The 14,870-nt window shown below is 58.0% G+C and overlaps 1 protein-coding gene across 1 annotated transcript; it reads right to left on the bottom strand.

The window, feature by feature from the left end:
- Positions 1-12,669: 12,669 nt before the first annotated feature.
- On the bottom strand, positions 12,670-14,309 carry LOC138740974 (cyclin-dependent kinase 2-associated protein 2-like). Its single transcript, XM_069894344.1, has 4 exons — positions 14,020-14,309; positions 13,430-13,518; positions 13,104-13,230; positions 12,670-12,850 (listed from the first exon to the last, which is right to left on the bottom strand). The coding sequence occupies exons 1-4, from the start codon at positions 14,048-14,050 to the stop codon at positions 12,783-12,785; spliced, it is 315 nt and encodes a 104-aa protein (XP_069750445.1). The 5' UTR covers positions 14,051-14,309; the 3' UTR covers positions 12,670-12,782.
- Positions 14,310-14,870: the final 561 nt, after the last annotated feature.

Raw genomic sequence — 14,870 nt, 5'->3', positions numbered from 1 at the left:
CAGTCACTGAACAATAATGCAGGAAATTTTATTACATTCAAAAACCTCGACAGTTACAGAGATGGGGAGGGGTGTCCAGGAACGGAGGGGGTTACAGAGACAGGGAGGTGTGTCGGGGATTGAAGCTGGTTACAGAGACAGGTGGTGTGTCTGGGTTACAGCGGGTTACAGAGATGGGGAAGGGTGTCAGGTGCCCGAAGGGGGTTACAGAGATGGGTCGGGGTGTCAGGGACTGGAGGGGCATTGCAGATAGAGGGAGATGTGTTGGGGATCGGAGTGGGTTACGGATACAGGGAGGTGTGCAGTGGACCTGAGTGGGTTACAGAGACAGGGAGGGGTGTAGTGAACCCGGAGAGTGTTACAGAGACAGGGAAGGGTGTAGGGAACCCAGAGAGGGTTACAGAGATGGGAAGGGGTGTCAGGCACCGGAGGGAGTTACAGAGACAGGGAGGGGTGTCGGTAACTGAAGCGGGTTACTTAGACAGGTGGCATGTCGAGGACCGGAGGGGGGTTATAGGAACGGGTGGCGTTTCTGGTACCAGAGACGGGTGGGGGTGATAGGGACTGCAGGGGATTACAGAGACAGGGAAGGGTGTTGCAGACCCAGAGGGGGTTACAGAGATGGGGAGGGGTGTTGGGAACTGGAGGGGGTTACAGAGACAGGAAGGCGTGTAGGGGGACCAGTGGTGGTTTCAGAGACTGGGAAGGGTGTGGGGAACCCGTAGGGGATTACGTAGACAGTGAGGGGTGTCGGGGACCGCAGTGGGTGACAGAGACAGGGAGGGTTGTTTGGGACCGAAGTGGATTCAGAGATGGGGTGGGCTGTCGGGGACCTGGAGAGGGTTACAGAGACATAATGGGTGTCAGGGACCGGAGGGGGTTACAAAGACATGGAGGGATCTAGGGGACTGGATGGAGTTACAGAGACGGGGAAGGGTGTCGAGGACCGTAAGGAGTTACAGAGACATGGAGGGGTGTCAGTGAGCGGAGTGGGTAAAAGAAACAGGGAGGGAAGTTGGGGACTTGTGGGGGGGGGTTACAGAAACAAGGAGGGGTGTCGTTGACCGGAGTGGTTGACAGAGACAGAGCGAGGTGTAAGTGACCACAGGGTGTAACAGAGATAGGGAGGGGTGTCGGGCACTGGAGGGGCTTTGAGACAGGGAGGGGTTTTGGGGACCGGAGGGTATTACAGAGAAGGGAAGGGTTTCGGAGTCTGGAAGGGGTTACAGAGACAGGGAGGGGTGTAGTGAACCCGTAGGGGGTTACAGAGACGGATGGGCTGTCGGGAACCAGAGTGGCTAACAGAGACATAACAGGGGATAGAGGACTGGATGGTGTTACAGATTCAGGGAGGGATGTAGGGGACCGAAGGTGGTTACAGAGACGGGCAGGGGAGTCACGGACCAGAGGGGGTTACAGAGACAGGGAGGGTTTTGGGGTACGTTAGGGACGGGGAAGGTAGTAGGGATTTAAAAAGACAGGGAGGGGTGTCAGGCGACGGAGGAGTTTACAGAGTCAGAGAGGGGTGTCGGGTACCGGAGGGCGTTAGAGTTGGGGAGGGGTGTCGGGGTCCTGGAGGGGGTTACAGAGACATGGAAGGGTGTCGGGGACCGGAGTGGGTAACAGAGACAGGGAGGGATGTCGTTGACCGGAGTGGTTTACAGAGAGAGGGAGAGGTGTAAGTGACCGCAGCGTGTAACAGAGATAGGGAGGGGAGTCAGGGACTGGAGGGGCTCAGAGACGGGGTGGGATGTAGGGTCTTTCAGATAAGTGGAGGGGTTTCGGAGCCCGGAGGAGGTGACAGAGACGGTTTGGGGTTTTGAGGACTGGAAGGGGTTACAGAAACAGGGAGGGGTTTTGGGGACCATAGGGGGTTACAGAGGCAGGGAGGGGTGTCAGGTTCCCGGATCGGGTTACAGAGATGGGGAGGGGTGTCAGGGTCCCGCAAGGGGTTACAGAGATGGGAAGGGATGTAGGGCACTGGTGGGGTTTACTGATACAGGGAGGGGTATTGGGAAACCGGAGAGGGTTACAGAGACGGGGAAGGGATTTGCAGACCCGGAGGGGGATACTGAGATGGGGAGGGGTGTTCAGCCACGGAGCCACTCCGGACTACACATAGTCCGAGGGGAGGGGGGAGGTTACAGAGAAGGGGAGGGGTGTCTGGTACCGGAGAGGGTTACAGGGGTGTCGAGGACCAGAGGGAGTTAGAGACGGGGAGGGGAGTCAGGGACCAGAGGAGGTTACAAAGACAGGGAAGGGTGTAGGGCACCAGAGTAGGATACAGAGTCAGAGAGGAGTATCAGACACCGGAGGAGGTTACAGAGACAGGGTATGGTGTTGGGGACCAGAGGGAGATACAGAGACAGGGAGAGGTGTCGGGGAACGGAGGTTGTTTCAGAGACAGGGAAGGGTGTCGGGGACCAGGGTGGGGTTTTATTGTGACGGATGGATGTGTCGGGAACCTGGAGGGGGTTACACAGACAGGCAGGGGTGTAGGGGACCGGAGGGTGTTTCAGAGACAGGCAGGGGTGTAGGGGACCAGAAGGGGTTACAGAGACGGGGAGGAGTGTCGGGTACCGGAGAGGGTTATAGAGACATGATGGGGTGTCAGGGATCGAAGGGGTTACAAAGACAGTGAGGGGTCTAGGGGACCGGATGGAGTTAGAGACATGGAGGGGTGTAATGAACCCGTAGTGTGTTACAGAGACAGAAGGGCTGTCGGGAACCAGAGGGGGTAACAGAGACATGGTGGGGGGTAGGGGACTGGATGGTGTTACAGAGACAGGGAGGGATGTAGGGGACCAGAGGGGGTTACAGAGACAGGGAGGGTTTTGGGGGACGTTAGGGGGTTACAGTTACAGAGAGGGATGTCGAGGACTGGCGGGGTTTAGAGGCGGGAAGGTAGTCGGGGTTTAAAAAGACAGAGAGGGCTCTAGGGGATTACAGAAAACAGGGAGGGGTGTTAGGCAATGGAGGAGTTTACAGAGTCAGAGAGGGGTGTCGGGTACCAGAGTGGGTTACAGAGTTGAGGAAGGGTGTCGGGGTCCTGGAGGGGGTTTCAGAGACAGGCAGGAGTGTAGGGGACCGGAAGGGGTTACAGAGACGGGGAGAGATGTTGAGAACCCAGAGAGGGTTACAGAGATGGGAAGGGATGTCAGGGACCGGAGCGGGTTATAGAAACAGCTAGGTATATTGAGGACCGGAGGGAGTTAGAGACGGGTAGGGGAGTCGGGGACCAGAGGGGATTACAAAGACAGGGAGGGGTGTGGGGACCTGGAGCGGGTAACAGAATCAGAGAAGGGTGTCGGGCACCGGAGGGGGTTACAGAGACTGTGAGAGTTGTCAGGGACCTGAAGGGGTTCAGAGACGGGGTGGGATATCGGCGACCAGAGTGGGTTACAGAGATGGGGTGGGCTGTCGGGTACCGGAGAGGGTTACAGAGACATGATGGGGTGTCAGGGACCGGAGGGGGTTACAGAGACATGGAGGAGTGTCAGGGAGCGGAGTGGGTAAGAGACAGGGAGGGATGTCGGGGCAGAGTGGGGGGTTACAGAGACAGGGAGGGGGTCATTGACCGGAGTGGCTGACAGAGACAGGGAGAGGTGTAAATGACCACAGGGTGTAACAGAGATAGGGAGGGGCGTCAGGCACTGGAGGGGCTTAGAGACGGGGAGGGGTGTTAGGGACAGGAAGGTATTACAGAGAAGGGAAGGGGTGTTGGAGTACGGAAGGGGATACAGTGACAGGGAGGGGTGTCGGGGACCGGAGAGGGTTACAGAGACAGAGAGGGGTGTAGTGAATCCGTAGGGCATTACAGAGACGGAACGGCTGTCAGGAACCGGAGGGGGTGACCCAGAGACATAGCGGGGGGTAGGAGACTGGATAGTATTACAGCATCAGGGAGGGATGTAGGGGATCGGAGGTGGTTACAGAGATGGTTAGGGGTGTCGCAGACCAGAGTGGATTACAGAGACAGGGAGGGTTTTGGGGGATGGTAGGGCGTTACAGTTACAGAGAGGGATGTCGGGGACTGGAGGGGGTTAGAGATGGGGAAGGTAGTCGGGGTTTAAAAAGACAGAGAGGGGTGTAGGGGATTACAGAAAACAGGGAGGGGTGTCAGGCGACGGAGGAGTTTACAGAGTTCAGGAGGGGTGTTGGGGTCCTGGAGGGGGTTACAGAGACATGGAGGGGTGTCGGGGACCGGCATGGGTAACAGAGACGGGAGGGGTGTAGGAGACCGGAGTGGGTTACAGATCGGGGAGGGATGTAGCGAACCCGGAGAGAGTTACAGAGATGAGAAGGGGTGTCAGGGATCAGAGCGGGTTATAGAAACGGCTACGTGTATCGGGGACCGGAGGGAGTTAGAGACGGGTAGGGGAGTCGGGGACCAGAGGGGCTTACAAAGACAGGGAGGGGTGTAGGGACCTGGACCAGGTAATAGAATCAGAGAGGGGCGTCAGGTACCGGAGTCGGTTACAGAGACAGTGAGGGTTGTTAGGGACCTGAGGGGTTTCAGAGACAGGGAGGGATGTCGGCGACCGAAGTGGGTTACAGAGACGAGGTGGGCTGTCGATAACGGAGATGGTTACAGAGACATGATGGGGTGACAGGGACTGGAGGGAGTTACAAAGGCAGGGAGGTGTGTAGGCGACCGGAGGGATTTCAGAGACAAGCAGGTGTGTAGGGGACTGGAGGGAGTTTCAGAGACAAGCAGTGTAGGGAACGGAAGGGGTTACAGAGACGGGGAGGGATATAGGGAACCCGGAGAGGGTTACAGAGATGGGAATGGGTGTCGGGAACCGGAGCGTGTTATAGAAACGGCTTGGTGTATCGGGGACTGGAAGGAGTTAGAGACGGGTCGGGACCAGAGGGGGTTACAAAGACAGGGAGGGGTGTAGGGGATTACATAAAACAGGGAGGGGTGTCAGGCGAGAGGAGTTTACAGAGTCAGAGAGGGGTGTCGGGTACAGGAGTGGGTTACCGAGTTGGGGAGGGGTCAGGGCCCTGGAGGGGGTTACAGAGACATGGAGGGTTGTCAGGGACCGGAGTGGGTGTCGTTGACCGGAGTGGTTGACAGAGAGAGGGAGAGGTGTAGTGACCGCAGGGTGTCACTGAGATAAGGAGGGGAGTCAGGGATTGGAGGGGCTTAAGAGACAGGGAGGGGTGTAGGGGACCGGAGGGTCTTTTAGAGAAGGGGAGGGGTGTCGGAGTCCGGAGGAGGTTACAGATACGGTTAGGGGTGTTGGGGTCTGGAGGGGATTACAGAGATAGGGAGGGGTTTTGGAGACCATAAGGGGTTACAGAGGCAGGGAGGGGTGTCAGGGTTCTGGATGTGGTTACAGAGATGGGGAGGGGTGTTGGGATCCCGGAGGGGGGTTACAGAGACGGGGAGGGGTGTCAGGGACCAGAGTGGAATACAGAGACAGGAATGTGTGTTGGAGACCCGAGGGGGGGGGTTACAGAGACAGGGAGGGATGTAGGGCATTGGTGGGGGTTACAGATACAGAGAGGGGTACAGGGAAACCGGAGAGGGTTACAGAGACGGGGAGGGGAGTCGGGGTCCGGGATGGGTTACAGAGACGGGGAGGGATGTAAGGGACCAGAGGGGGTGACAGAGACAAGTCGTATAGGTAACCCGGAGGGGGTTACAGAGATGGGGAGGGTTGTCGGGGACCGCATGGCATTGCAGGGACAGGTAGGGGTGTAGGTGACCGGAGGGGGTTACAGAGACGGGTAGGGGTGTCGCGATCCGGAGGGGGGTTACTAGGACAGAGAGGGGTTTTTAGGACCATCGGGGGTTTCAAAGACAGAGAGAGGTGTCAGGGACTGGTGGGGGTTACAAAGACTGGGAGGGGTGTAGGGCACTGGAGTGTGTTAGAAAAAACAGGGAGGGGTGTTGGACCATGGAGCATGTTACATAGTCCGAGAGGGGGGTTACAGAGAAGGGGGGAGGGTGTCGGGGACGGTGGGGCGTTACAGAGATGGGAAAGGATGTAGGGTACAGGAGGGTCTTAAAGTGAACGGGAGGGAAGTTGGGGACCGGAGTGGGTTAGAGACGGGGTGTGGTTTCAGGGACCGGAGGGGAATAGAGATACAGGGAGTGGTTTTGGGGACCGGAGGGTGTCGGCGACCAGGGGGCGGTTTACAGTGACAGGTCGGTGTGTCGGCAACCCAGAGGGGGTTACAGAGACAGGCAGGGTGTAGGGGACCGGAGGGTGTTACAGAGACAGGCAGCAGTGTAGGGGACCGGAGGGTGTTACAGAGACAGGCAGCGGTGTAGGGGACCGGAAGGGGTTACAGGGACGGGAGGGATGTAGGGAACCCGGAGAGGGTTACAGAGATGGGAAGGGGTGTCAGGGACCGGAGCGGGTTATAGAAACGGCTAGGTGTATCGGGGACTGGAGGGAGTTAGAGACGGATAGAGGAGTCGGGGACCAGAGGGAGTTACAAAGAAAGGAAAGAGTGTAGGGGACCGGAGTGGGCAACAGAGTCAGAGAGGGATGTCAGGCACCGTAGGGGGTTACAGAGACAGGGAGGTGTGTCGGGGACAGGAGCTGGTTACAGAAACAGGGAGGGGTGTAAGGGACCGGAGGGGCTTAGAGACGGGGAGGGGAGTCTGGGAGCAGATGGGGTGACAAAAACATGTAGGGGTATAGTGGACCACAGGGGGTTACAGACACAGGGAGGGATGTCGGGTACCGGAGGGGGTTACAGACAGGGAGGGGTGTTGGGGAATGGAGTGGGTGACAGAGATAGGGTATGGTGTAAGGGACCGTAGTGTCTTTTGATGAAAGGGAGGGATGACTGGGACCGTAGGGGATTATTAAGTCAATGAGGGGTGTAGGTGACCAGAGAGGGTTATAGAGACAGGGAGAGGTATCGAGAAATGGAGGAGGTCACAGAGTCAGGGAAGGATGTAAGGGACCGGAGGAGGTTACAGAAACATGGGGTAGGGAACCTGTAGTGGGATACAGAGACAGTGAGAGCTGTCAGGAACCGGAAGAGTTTACAGAGACATGGTTGGGTGTAGGGGACCGGATGGTGTTACAGAGACAGGGAGGGGTGTCGTGTGACGGAGGAGGTTACAGAGTCTGAGAGGGATGTGAGGGTTATGGACACGGGGAGGGGTGTAGGGAACCCCTAGGGGGTTACAGAGACAGGGAGGAGTATCAGGGACCGAAGTGGGTTACAGAATAGGGAGGGGTGTTGGGGACCAGAGAGGGTTACAGAGACAGGGAGGGGTGTAGGGAACCCAGAGGCTGTTGCAGACAGGGAGGAGTGTAGGGGACCGGAGAGAGTTACAGAGACAGGGAGGGGTGTAGGGAACCCAGAGGCTGTTGCAGACAGGGAGGAGTGTAGGGGACCGGAGAGGGTTACAGAGACAGGGAGGAGTGTAGGGGACCAGAGGGGTTTACAGATACAGGGAATAGGGGACCGGAGGGGGTTACAGTGACGGGTAGGGGTGTCGGGTTCCAGAGGGTGTATACAGAGACAGTGAGGGGTTTTTGGGACTGTTGTGGGTTACAGAGACTGGGAGAGGTGTCGGGGACCGGAGGTGGTTACAGAGATAGGGAGGGATGTAGGGGACCGGAGGGAGTGACAGAGACAGGGAGGGGTGGAGGGAACCCGGAGGTGGTTCCAGAGACAGGGAGGGGTATTGGGGACTGGAGATGGTTACTAAGACAGGGTGGGGTTTTGGGGACCGGAGGTGGTTACTGAGACAGGGTGGGGTTTTGGGGACCGGAGTGGGTAACAGAGACAGGGAGTGGTGTCGGGGACCAGAAGTAGTTACAAAGACATGGAGGGGTGTAGGGGATCAGAGGGGGTTACAGAAAACAGGGAGGGGTGTCAGGCAACAGAGGAGGTTACAGAGTCAGAGAGGGGTGTCGGGGACCGGAGGGGGTTACAGAGACAGGGAGGGTTGATGTTAGACTGGAATTTGATCCACTCACCAGATTCACACTGCGTTCCTGTCCATCTTGACCTACAGGTGTTGGGAGAGACACACACCTTTGGACTCAAGATGGGACACACACGGATCTGTAGAGAGTGGTTGTATACGGTTAATTATCCCACTGTGGGATACGGAGCCATGGGATCCGCGTGCGGGAGACAGAGACCGGGGGATCCGCGTGCGGGAGACAGAGACCGGGGGATCCGCGTGCGGGAGACAGAGACCGGGGGATCCGCGTGCGGGAGACAGAGACCGGGGGATCCGCGTGCGGGAGACAGAGACCGGGGGATCCGCGTGCGGGAGACAGAGACCGGGGGATCCGCGTGCGGGAGACAGAGACCGGGGGATCCGCGTGCGGGAGACAGAGACCGGGGGATCCGCGTGCGGGAGACAGAGACCGGGGGATCCGCGTGCGGGAGACAGAGACCGGGGGATCCGCGTGCGGGAGACAGAGACCGGGGGATCCGCGTGCGGGAGACAGAGACCGGGGGATCCGCGTGCGGGAGACAGAGACCGGGGGATCCGCGTGCGGGAGACAGAGACCGGGGGATCCGCGTGCGGGAGACAGAGACCGGGGGATCCGCGTGCGGGAGACAGAGACCGGGGGATCCGCGTGCGGGAGACAGAGACCGGGGGATCCGCGTGCGGGAGACAGAGACCGGGGGATCCGCGTGCGGGAGACAGAGACCGGGGGATCCGCGTGCGGGAGACAGAGACCGGGGGATCCGCGTGCGGGAGACAGAGACCGGGGGATCCGCGTGCGGGAGACAGAGACCGGGGGATCCGCGTGCGGGAGACAGAGACCGGGGGATCCGCGTGCGGGAGACAGAGACCGGGGGATCCGCGTGCGGGAGACAGAGACCGGGGGATCCGCGTGCGGGAGACAGACACCGGGGGATCCGCGTGCGGGATACAGAGACCGGGGGATCCGCGTGCGGGATACAGAGACCGGGGGATCCGCGTGCGGGGTACAGAGACCGGGGGATCCTCGTGCGGGGTACAGAGACCGGGGGATCCGCGTGCGGGATACAGAGACCGGGGGATCCGCGTGCGGGATACAGAGACCGGGGGATCCGTGTGCGGGATACAGAGACCGGGGGATCCGCGTGCGGGATACAGAGACCGGGGGATCCGCGTGCGGGATACAGAGACCGGGGGATCCGCGTGCGGGATACAGAGACCGGGGGATCCACGTGCGGGATACAGAGACCGGGGGATCCGCGTGCGGGATACAGAGACCGGGGGATCCGCGTGCGGGATACAGAGACCGGGGGATCTGCATGCGGGATACTGAGACCGGGGGATCCGTATGTGAGATTCGGAGAATGGGGGAACCGTGTGCGGGACACAGAGACCGGGTAACCGCACTCCCAGTGCAGGATATGGAGACATTTCTGACCAGCACAGACTGATCCCAGCCCACTCACTCATCTCACACTATAGACGTCTGCACCCCGCGGGGCACTGGCAGAAGATGCTCCAAGGCAGCTTCCTCTGTTTACACAGGTCACCATGAAAGAAACTGTAAACACTTCAGCTGGTCTGATTAAGGGCATCCACCCACCTCCCGACTGTCCCCACGTCCAGGATTACAGAGGCCGGGCACTGAGGGGCACAGTGGAACAGAGGTCAGGCGTACGTGGTGGACAGTTGGGTGCTGAGGGGCGCAGTGGGGCAGAGGTCGGGTGTACATGGTGAACGGTCGGGTGCCGTGGGACTCGGTGGGACAGAGGTTGGACGTACATGGTGAATGGTTGGACGCTGAGGGACACGGTGGGACAGAGGTTGGGAGTACACGGTGAACGGTCAGGCACTGAGGGGCACGGTGGGACAGAGGTCGAGTGTACATGGTGAACAGTCGAACACTGAGGGGCAAGGGGGGACAGAGGGATCTGGGAACAGAGACATAATCCCCTGAAAGTGGTGTCATAGGTGGACGGGGTCGTGAAGAGAGCTTTTGGCACATTGACATTCATAAACCATAGGACCGAGTACAGGAGGTTAAGGTGAAATTGGACAAGACGTCAGTGAGGCCAGCTTTGATCTCAATCAGATAGAAAGAGGGCAGAGAAGATTTACTGGGATGTTACCCGGACATCAGGGTTTGAGTTACCGGGAAAGGTTCAACAGGTTCAGGATTTTATTCCCTGAAGATTTACTTGGATCTTGCCTGGACGTCGGGTACTGAGTTACAGGGAAAGGTTCAACAGGTTCGGGACTTTATCCCCTGTAGATTTACTGGGATGTTGCCGGGACGTCAGGACTGATTTACAGGGAAAGGGTTAACAGGTTCGGGGCTTTATCCCCTGAAGATTTACTGGGATGTGAACCCCATCCACGGGCCAGGATGTCCTTCCTCAGATGAGGAGCCCAGAACTGTGCACAATGCTCCAGGTAATTATCCTCCTTCCTGTTCCTGCCTCCAAACCCGGACACATTGCTTTCCATCCCCTCGCCTAGGTCACCAACGTGTCACTGGGGTCCCGGTTGAGTCTCACGGCGCTCGTCCCCTTGGAGGCGGGGTAATTCCACCATGGGCCACACGGAAGGGTGTTCCTCAGGGCTGCCGTGAGTTGCACATGGGCTCTGGCAGGAAATCCAAAGTTGGAATCTGAGAGGGAGCAGGGTTCAGGGGCAAGATGTTACTATACCAGGTCATCGAAGGGTTAAGGTCCAATGCACAGGGTCCCCAAGGGTCAAGGTTCAACACACGGGGGTCAGGTCCAGTGCACAGGGTCATCGGGGGTCAGGATTCAATGCACAGGGTTCAAATTCCAGCATGCAGTCACCAGGGGTCAAGGTTCAACACAGAGGTGAAGGTTCGACACACAGGGGTCAAAGTCCAATGCACAGGGTCGCCGGTGGTCAAGGTCAGGGTATAGGGTCACCAGAGGTCAGGCTTCAATGGAGAGGGGTCGAGGTCCAATGCAGGGTGTCGCCAGGGGTCAAGATTTAATACACAGGGGTCAAGGTCCAGTGCACAGAGTCGCCAAGGGTCAACGTCCAAGAACAGGGTCACCTGGGGTCACGGTTCAATGCACAGGAGTCAATGCACAGGGTCACCAGGGGTCAGAGTCCAATGCAAAGGGGTCAAGGGTACGAAGGTCGGATCCACGAAACATCCGAAAGTCGGTAGCCGTAAATAGCTGAAAGACTGTCCCATCGGTCGCCGTAAATACCCGAAGGCCGACGGCGACGCCAAACGCCACCTGCCCAGCTTCGTAGACGGCGCCATGGTGAGGGGAGCCGGCCGGCCCCATGGTCACAGAAGGTCGAGGCCCGGGAGGGCGGAGGGAAACCCCATCAGGAACAGGAACTTGGTCGGAGCGGCTGCCATGACGGCCGCACTGCCGAAGCGAACGTCCCTCCCCCTCCTCCTCCTCCTCGGATTGGCCCGGCGGCTATCGACTTCGGGCTGCTCTGGCGTCAGTTTGGCGTTCCGTGCAGGAGAGACACCTGAGATTTAGTCCCGCCCATACCTTGTTTTGATTGGCCTGGCGGCTATCAAAGGAAGTCCTGACCCAGCTTCTTATTGATGAAAAGGCGGCCACTTTCCACGCCGGAGTACACGTTCCACCCTCGCTGTTGATTGGCCCGCGTAATGTTGACGGACGTCCAACCACGGCTTCTCATTGGCGCGAGATCAGCCACTTTTCCCGCCGAAGTGCACCTCCCACCCCGTTGCCATTGTTTGGCCCGCGTGATGTTGACGGACCCCACCCCAGCTTCTCATTGGCGGACAGACTGACACTTCCTGCTGGGGAGGACGTCCCGCCCCTGATACCGTTGATTGGCCTGGATCCTCTTGACGGACGTCCTGTCCGTGCTTCTCATTGGCTTTGTCCTGATGGCCGCCTGTGATTGGTCGACCTGGGCACCTCTGATTGGTGAAAATTGACCTTGTCGTTCGGAGGCAGGATCTTGATTGGTCAGTCTGGAATGTGACCCTTAACTTCTGGATGACTGACCCCCGACTGGACTCTGACAACCCCTCCGATCCTGACAGACCCATGACATGATTGGTCTCTGATCCTCCACCCAGTCAGACCCCTGACAAAAGTCTGACCCTGACCGGCCTTGTCCCTGAGTCAGACATACTTTTGGCCCTCTCCCTCTGACCCTGACCAACCTCTGACACTGACTGACATTCTCCCTGACCCAGTAAATCTTCCCTTTGTCCCCACCCTGGGAGTGAGTGACGGGACAGGGCTTAGAAACACCCTGTCATAGAACAGAGAGACCTCAAGTTACAGGGACCAACACGGTGAAGGGTGGGGAACGGAGAGACTTTGGGGTATGGGAACCGACACGGTGAACAGTGGGTAACGGAGAGACCTCAGGGTACCGGGACCGAAACGGTGAATAGTGGGGAACAGAGAGACCTCAGGGTACAGGGACAGACACGGTAAATGGCGGGGAATGGAGAGACATCAGGGTACAGGGACCAACAAGGTGAATGGTGGGGGACAGAGAGACCTCGGGGTATGGGGACCGACACGGTGAATGGTGGGGAACAGAGAAATCTCATAATACAGGGACCGACATGGTGAATGGCAGGGAACAGAGAGACCTCGGGTTACAAGGACCAACACGGTGAATGGTAGAAATCAGAGAGACCTTGGGGTACAGGGACCGACATGGTGAACGGCAGGGGACAGAGAAACGTCATGGTACAGGGACCGACACGGTGAACGGTGGGGAACAGAGGGAAATGTCTGTCAAACGATGAATTTATTAAAGGTCGCGGAAATCTTCACTTGTTCCAGCCGCCTGCATTGGCCGGGATCCGGGAGATTTCGGAGGAGGGAGGGAGGGAGTTGACCGGCTACGAACGAGCGTTTCTTTCTGTCTCTGCTAAACATTCCCGGACCAGAGCACGAGCGTGGATTATACCTGAGGAAGAGAAGGGGAGAGACCATGGTGGGGAGGGAGAGGGGGAGAGAGAGGGGGGAGAAATGAGGGGGAGAGAGAGAGGAGGGAGGAGAGAGGGGGACAGCGGGGAAGAGAGGGGGGAGAAATGGGGGTGGAGAAGGGAGAGATTTATGAATCTGTGCAAGCCGGATGCCCCATACCCTGGGATCTTGCTGTTCCACGAATGGCTCTCCCGGCCCCAGGCCCCGCTCACTTGCCCCCAGGCCCCACCCACCTCTCTTCAGTCGCTCCATTGCACTCTTGCTGCCAGCGTACGTCGGGCGGATTTCCTTCCCCATCTCCTCGATGACGGCCAGGAGGTCGGAGTAGGTGCTCTGTGATGGCTGGGTGGGCTTCAGGGCCTGCCAGGGGGGAATGGAGAAGGGAGGGGGGGCAGAGGGAGAGAGGGGGAGAGAGTTATCCGTATAACAACATATTCCACCCTCTCTACCTCCCTCTCCCACCTCTCCCATTTTCTCGCCCTCTCTCTCTCGCCCTCTCCCCCCCCTCTCTCCCACCCCCCCTTCCCACCCTCTTTCCCCACTCCCCCGGTCTCCTCACCTGCATGTATCCCATGGAGGGGGGTCCGAAGTCATTGAACACGGGTCTGAACGTGGTGCTGGTGAGACTCGATGAGGAGACATTCATCACTGTTGGGGGATAGACAGGTCATTATGAGCCAGATGGATAATCCCTGTCTCTCGCACCCCCTTCTGTCCACCCCAGTTTCCCTCTTGCCCAATCTCTCTCTCTCTCTCTCTCTCTCTCTCCCCTCCAGTCTCTCTTTCTCTCCCCCCAGTCTCTCTCCGTCTCTCTTTCTCTCTCACCCCAGTCACTCTCTCTCCCCAGTCTCTCTCTCTCCCCCCAGTCTCTCTCTCCCCCCGTATCTCTCCCCCCCCCTCCAGTCTCTCTCTCTCCCCCCCGTCTCTCTTTTTCCCCCAGTCTCTTTCTCTCCCCGTCTCTCTCTCCTCCCGTCTCTCTCTCTCTCCCCCAGTCTCTCTCCCCGCCAGTCTCTCTCTCTCCCCCCCCACCCATTCCCACCCCCGTCTCTTTCTCTCCCCCAGTCTCTCTCTCTCTCTCTCTCTCTCTCCCTCCCTCCCTCCCTCCCTCCCTCTCTCCCCGCGTCCCTCTTCCTCTCCCCACATTACTACCGGGCTGCGTTCCGCTCGGTTTAAAAGACATCTTGCTCTGTTGTGTCCGCAGATCCTCCCCTTCCTCCGGCGCGATTCCGGGGCGGGTCGGACCGGTGGAGGGAGGGAGGGAGGGAGAGAGAGGTGGGGGGGCGGGAGAGAGGGGGGAGACGAGGTACAGAAAGAAGAGGGATTGAGAGGGGAGGGAGAGAGAGAGGGGGGGTGGAGAGAGAGGGAAAGGGGGCACAGGGAGACGGGACACAGAGAGAGGGGGGATTGAGAGGGGAGGAGGAGAGAGATGGAGAGGGGACGCAGGGAGACGGGGCACAGAGAGAGAGGGGGAGGGTGGGGGAGGAGGAGAGATGTGAACGTGAGAGTGAGCAGAGGAAGAGAAGAGAGTGAATCAACTCGTACTGAAATGGACCATATCTAAAGTCTCCTCTCTCTATCTGCCTCTCTGTATTTCTTTCTCTATCTCTCTATCTGTCTGTGAATCAAAATATATCTGTCTCTATGGATCTATATAATTATCTTTGTCTCTATCTGTCTATCCACCTGCCTATGTATTTGTCCATCTATCTAAATATCTATGTCTATTATTCTATCAGTCTGTCTATCTAAATATCTATCTATCGGTCTATTTCACCATCTGTCTCGCTGTCTGTCCATCTATCTGTCTGTGTATCTATCTAAATATCTATCAGTCTATCTCTCTATCTCCCTGTCTGTCTGTCCATCTATCTAAATATCTATTTATCTGTCTATCTCTCTATCTGTATATTTATCTGTCCATCTATATAAATATCTATCTGTCAGTTTATCTCTCTATCTGTCTGCGTATCTATCTGTCAGCCAATATCTCTATCAGTTTA

Source organism: Narcine bancroftii, chromosome 8 (genome assembly GCF_036971445.1).
Source record: "Narcine bancroftii isolate sNarBan1 chromosome 8, sNarBan1.hap1, whole genome shotgun sequence".
In the NCBI taxonomy this organism is placed as follows: domain Eukaryota; kingdom Metazoa; phylum Chordata; class Chondrichthyes; order Torpediniformes; family Narcinidae; genus Narcine; species Narcine bancroftii.
This window is presented reverse-complemented; position numbering and strand designations above follow the sequence as displayed.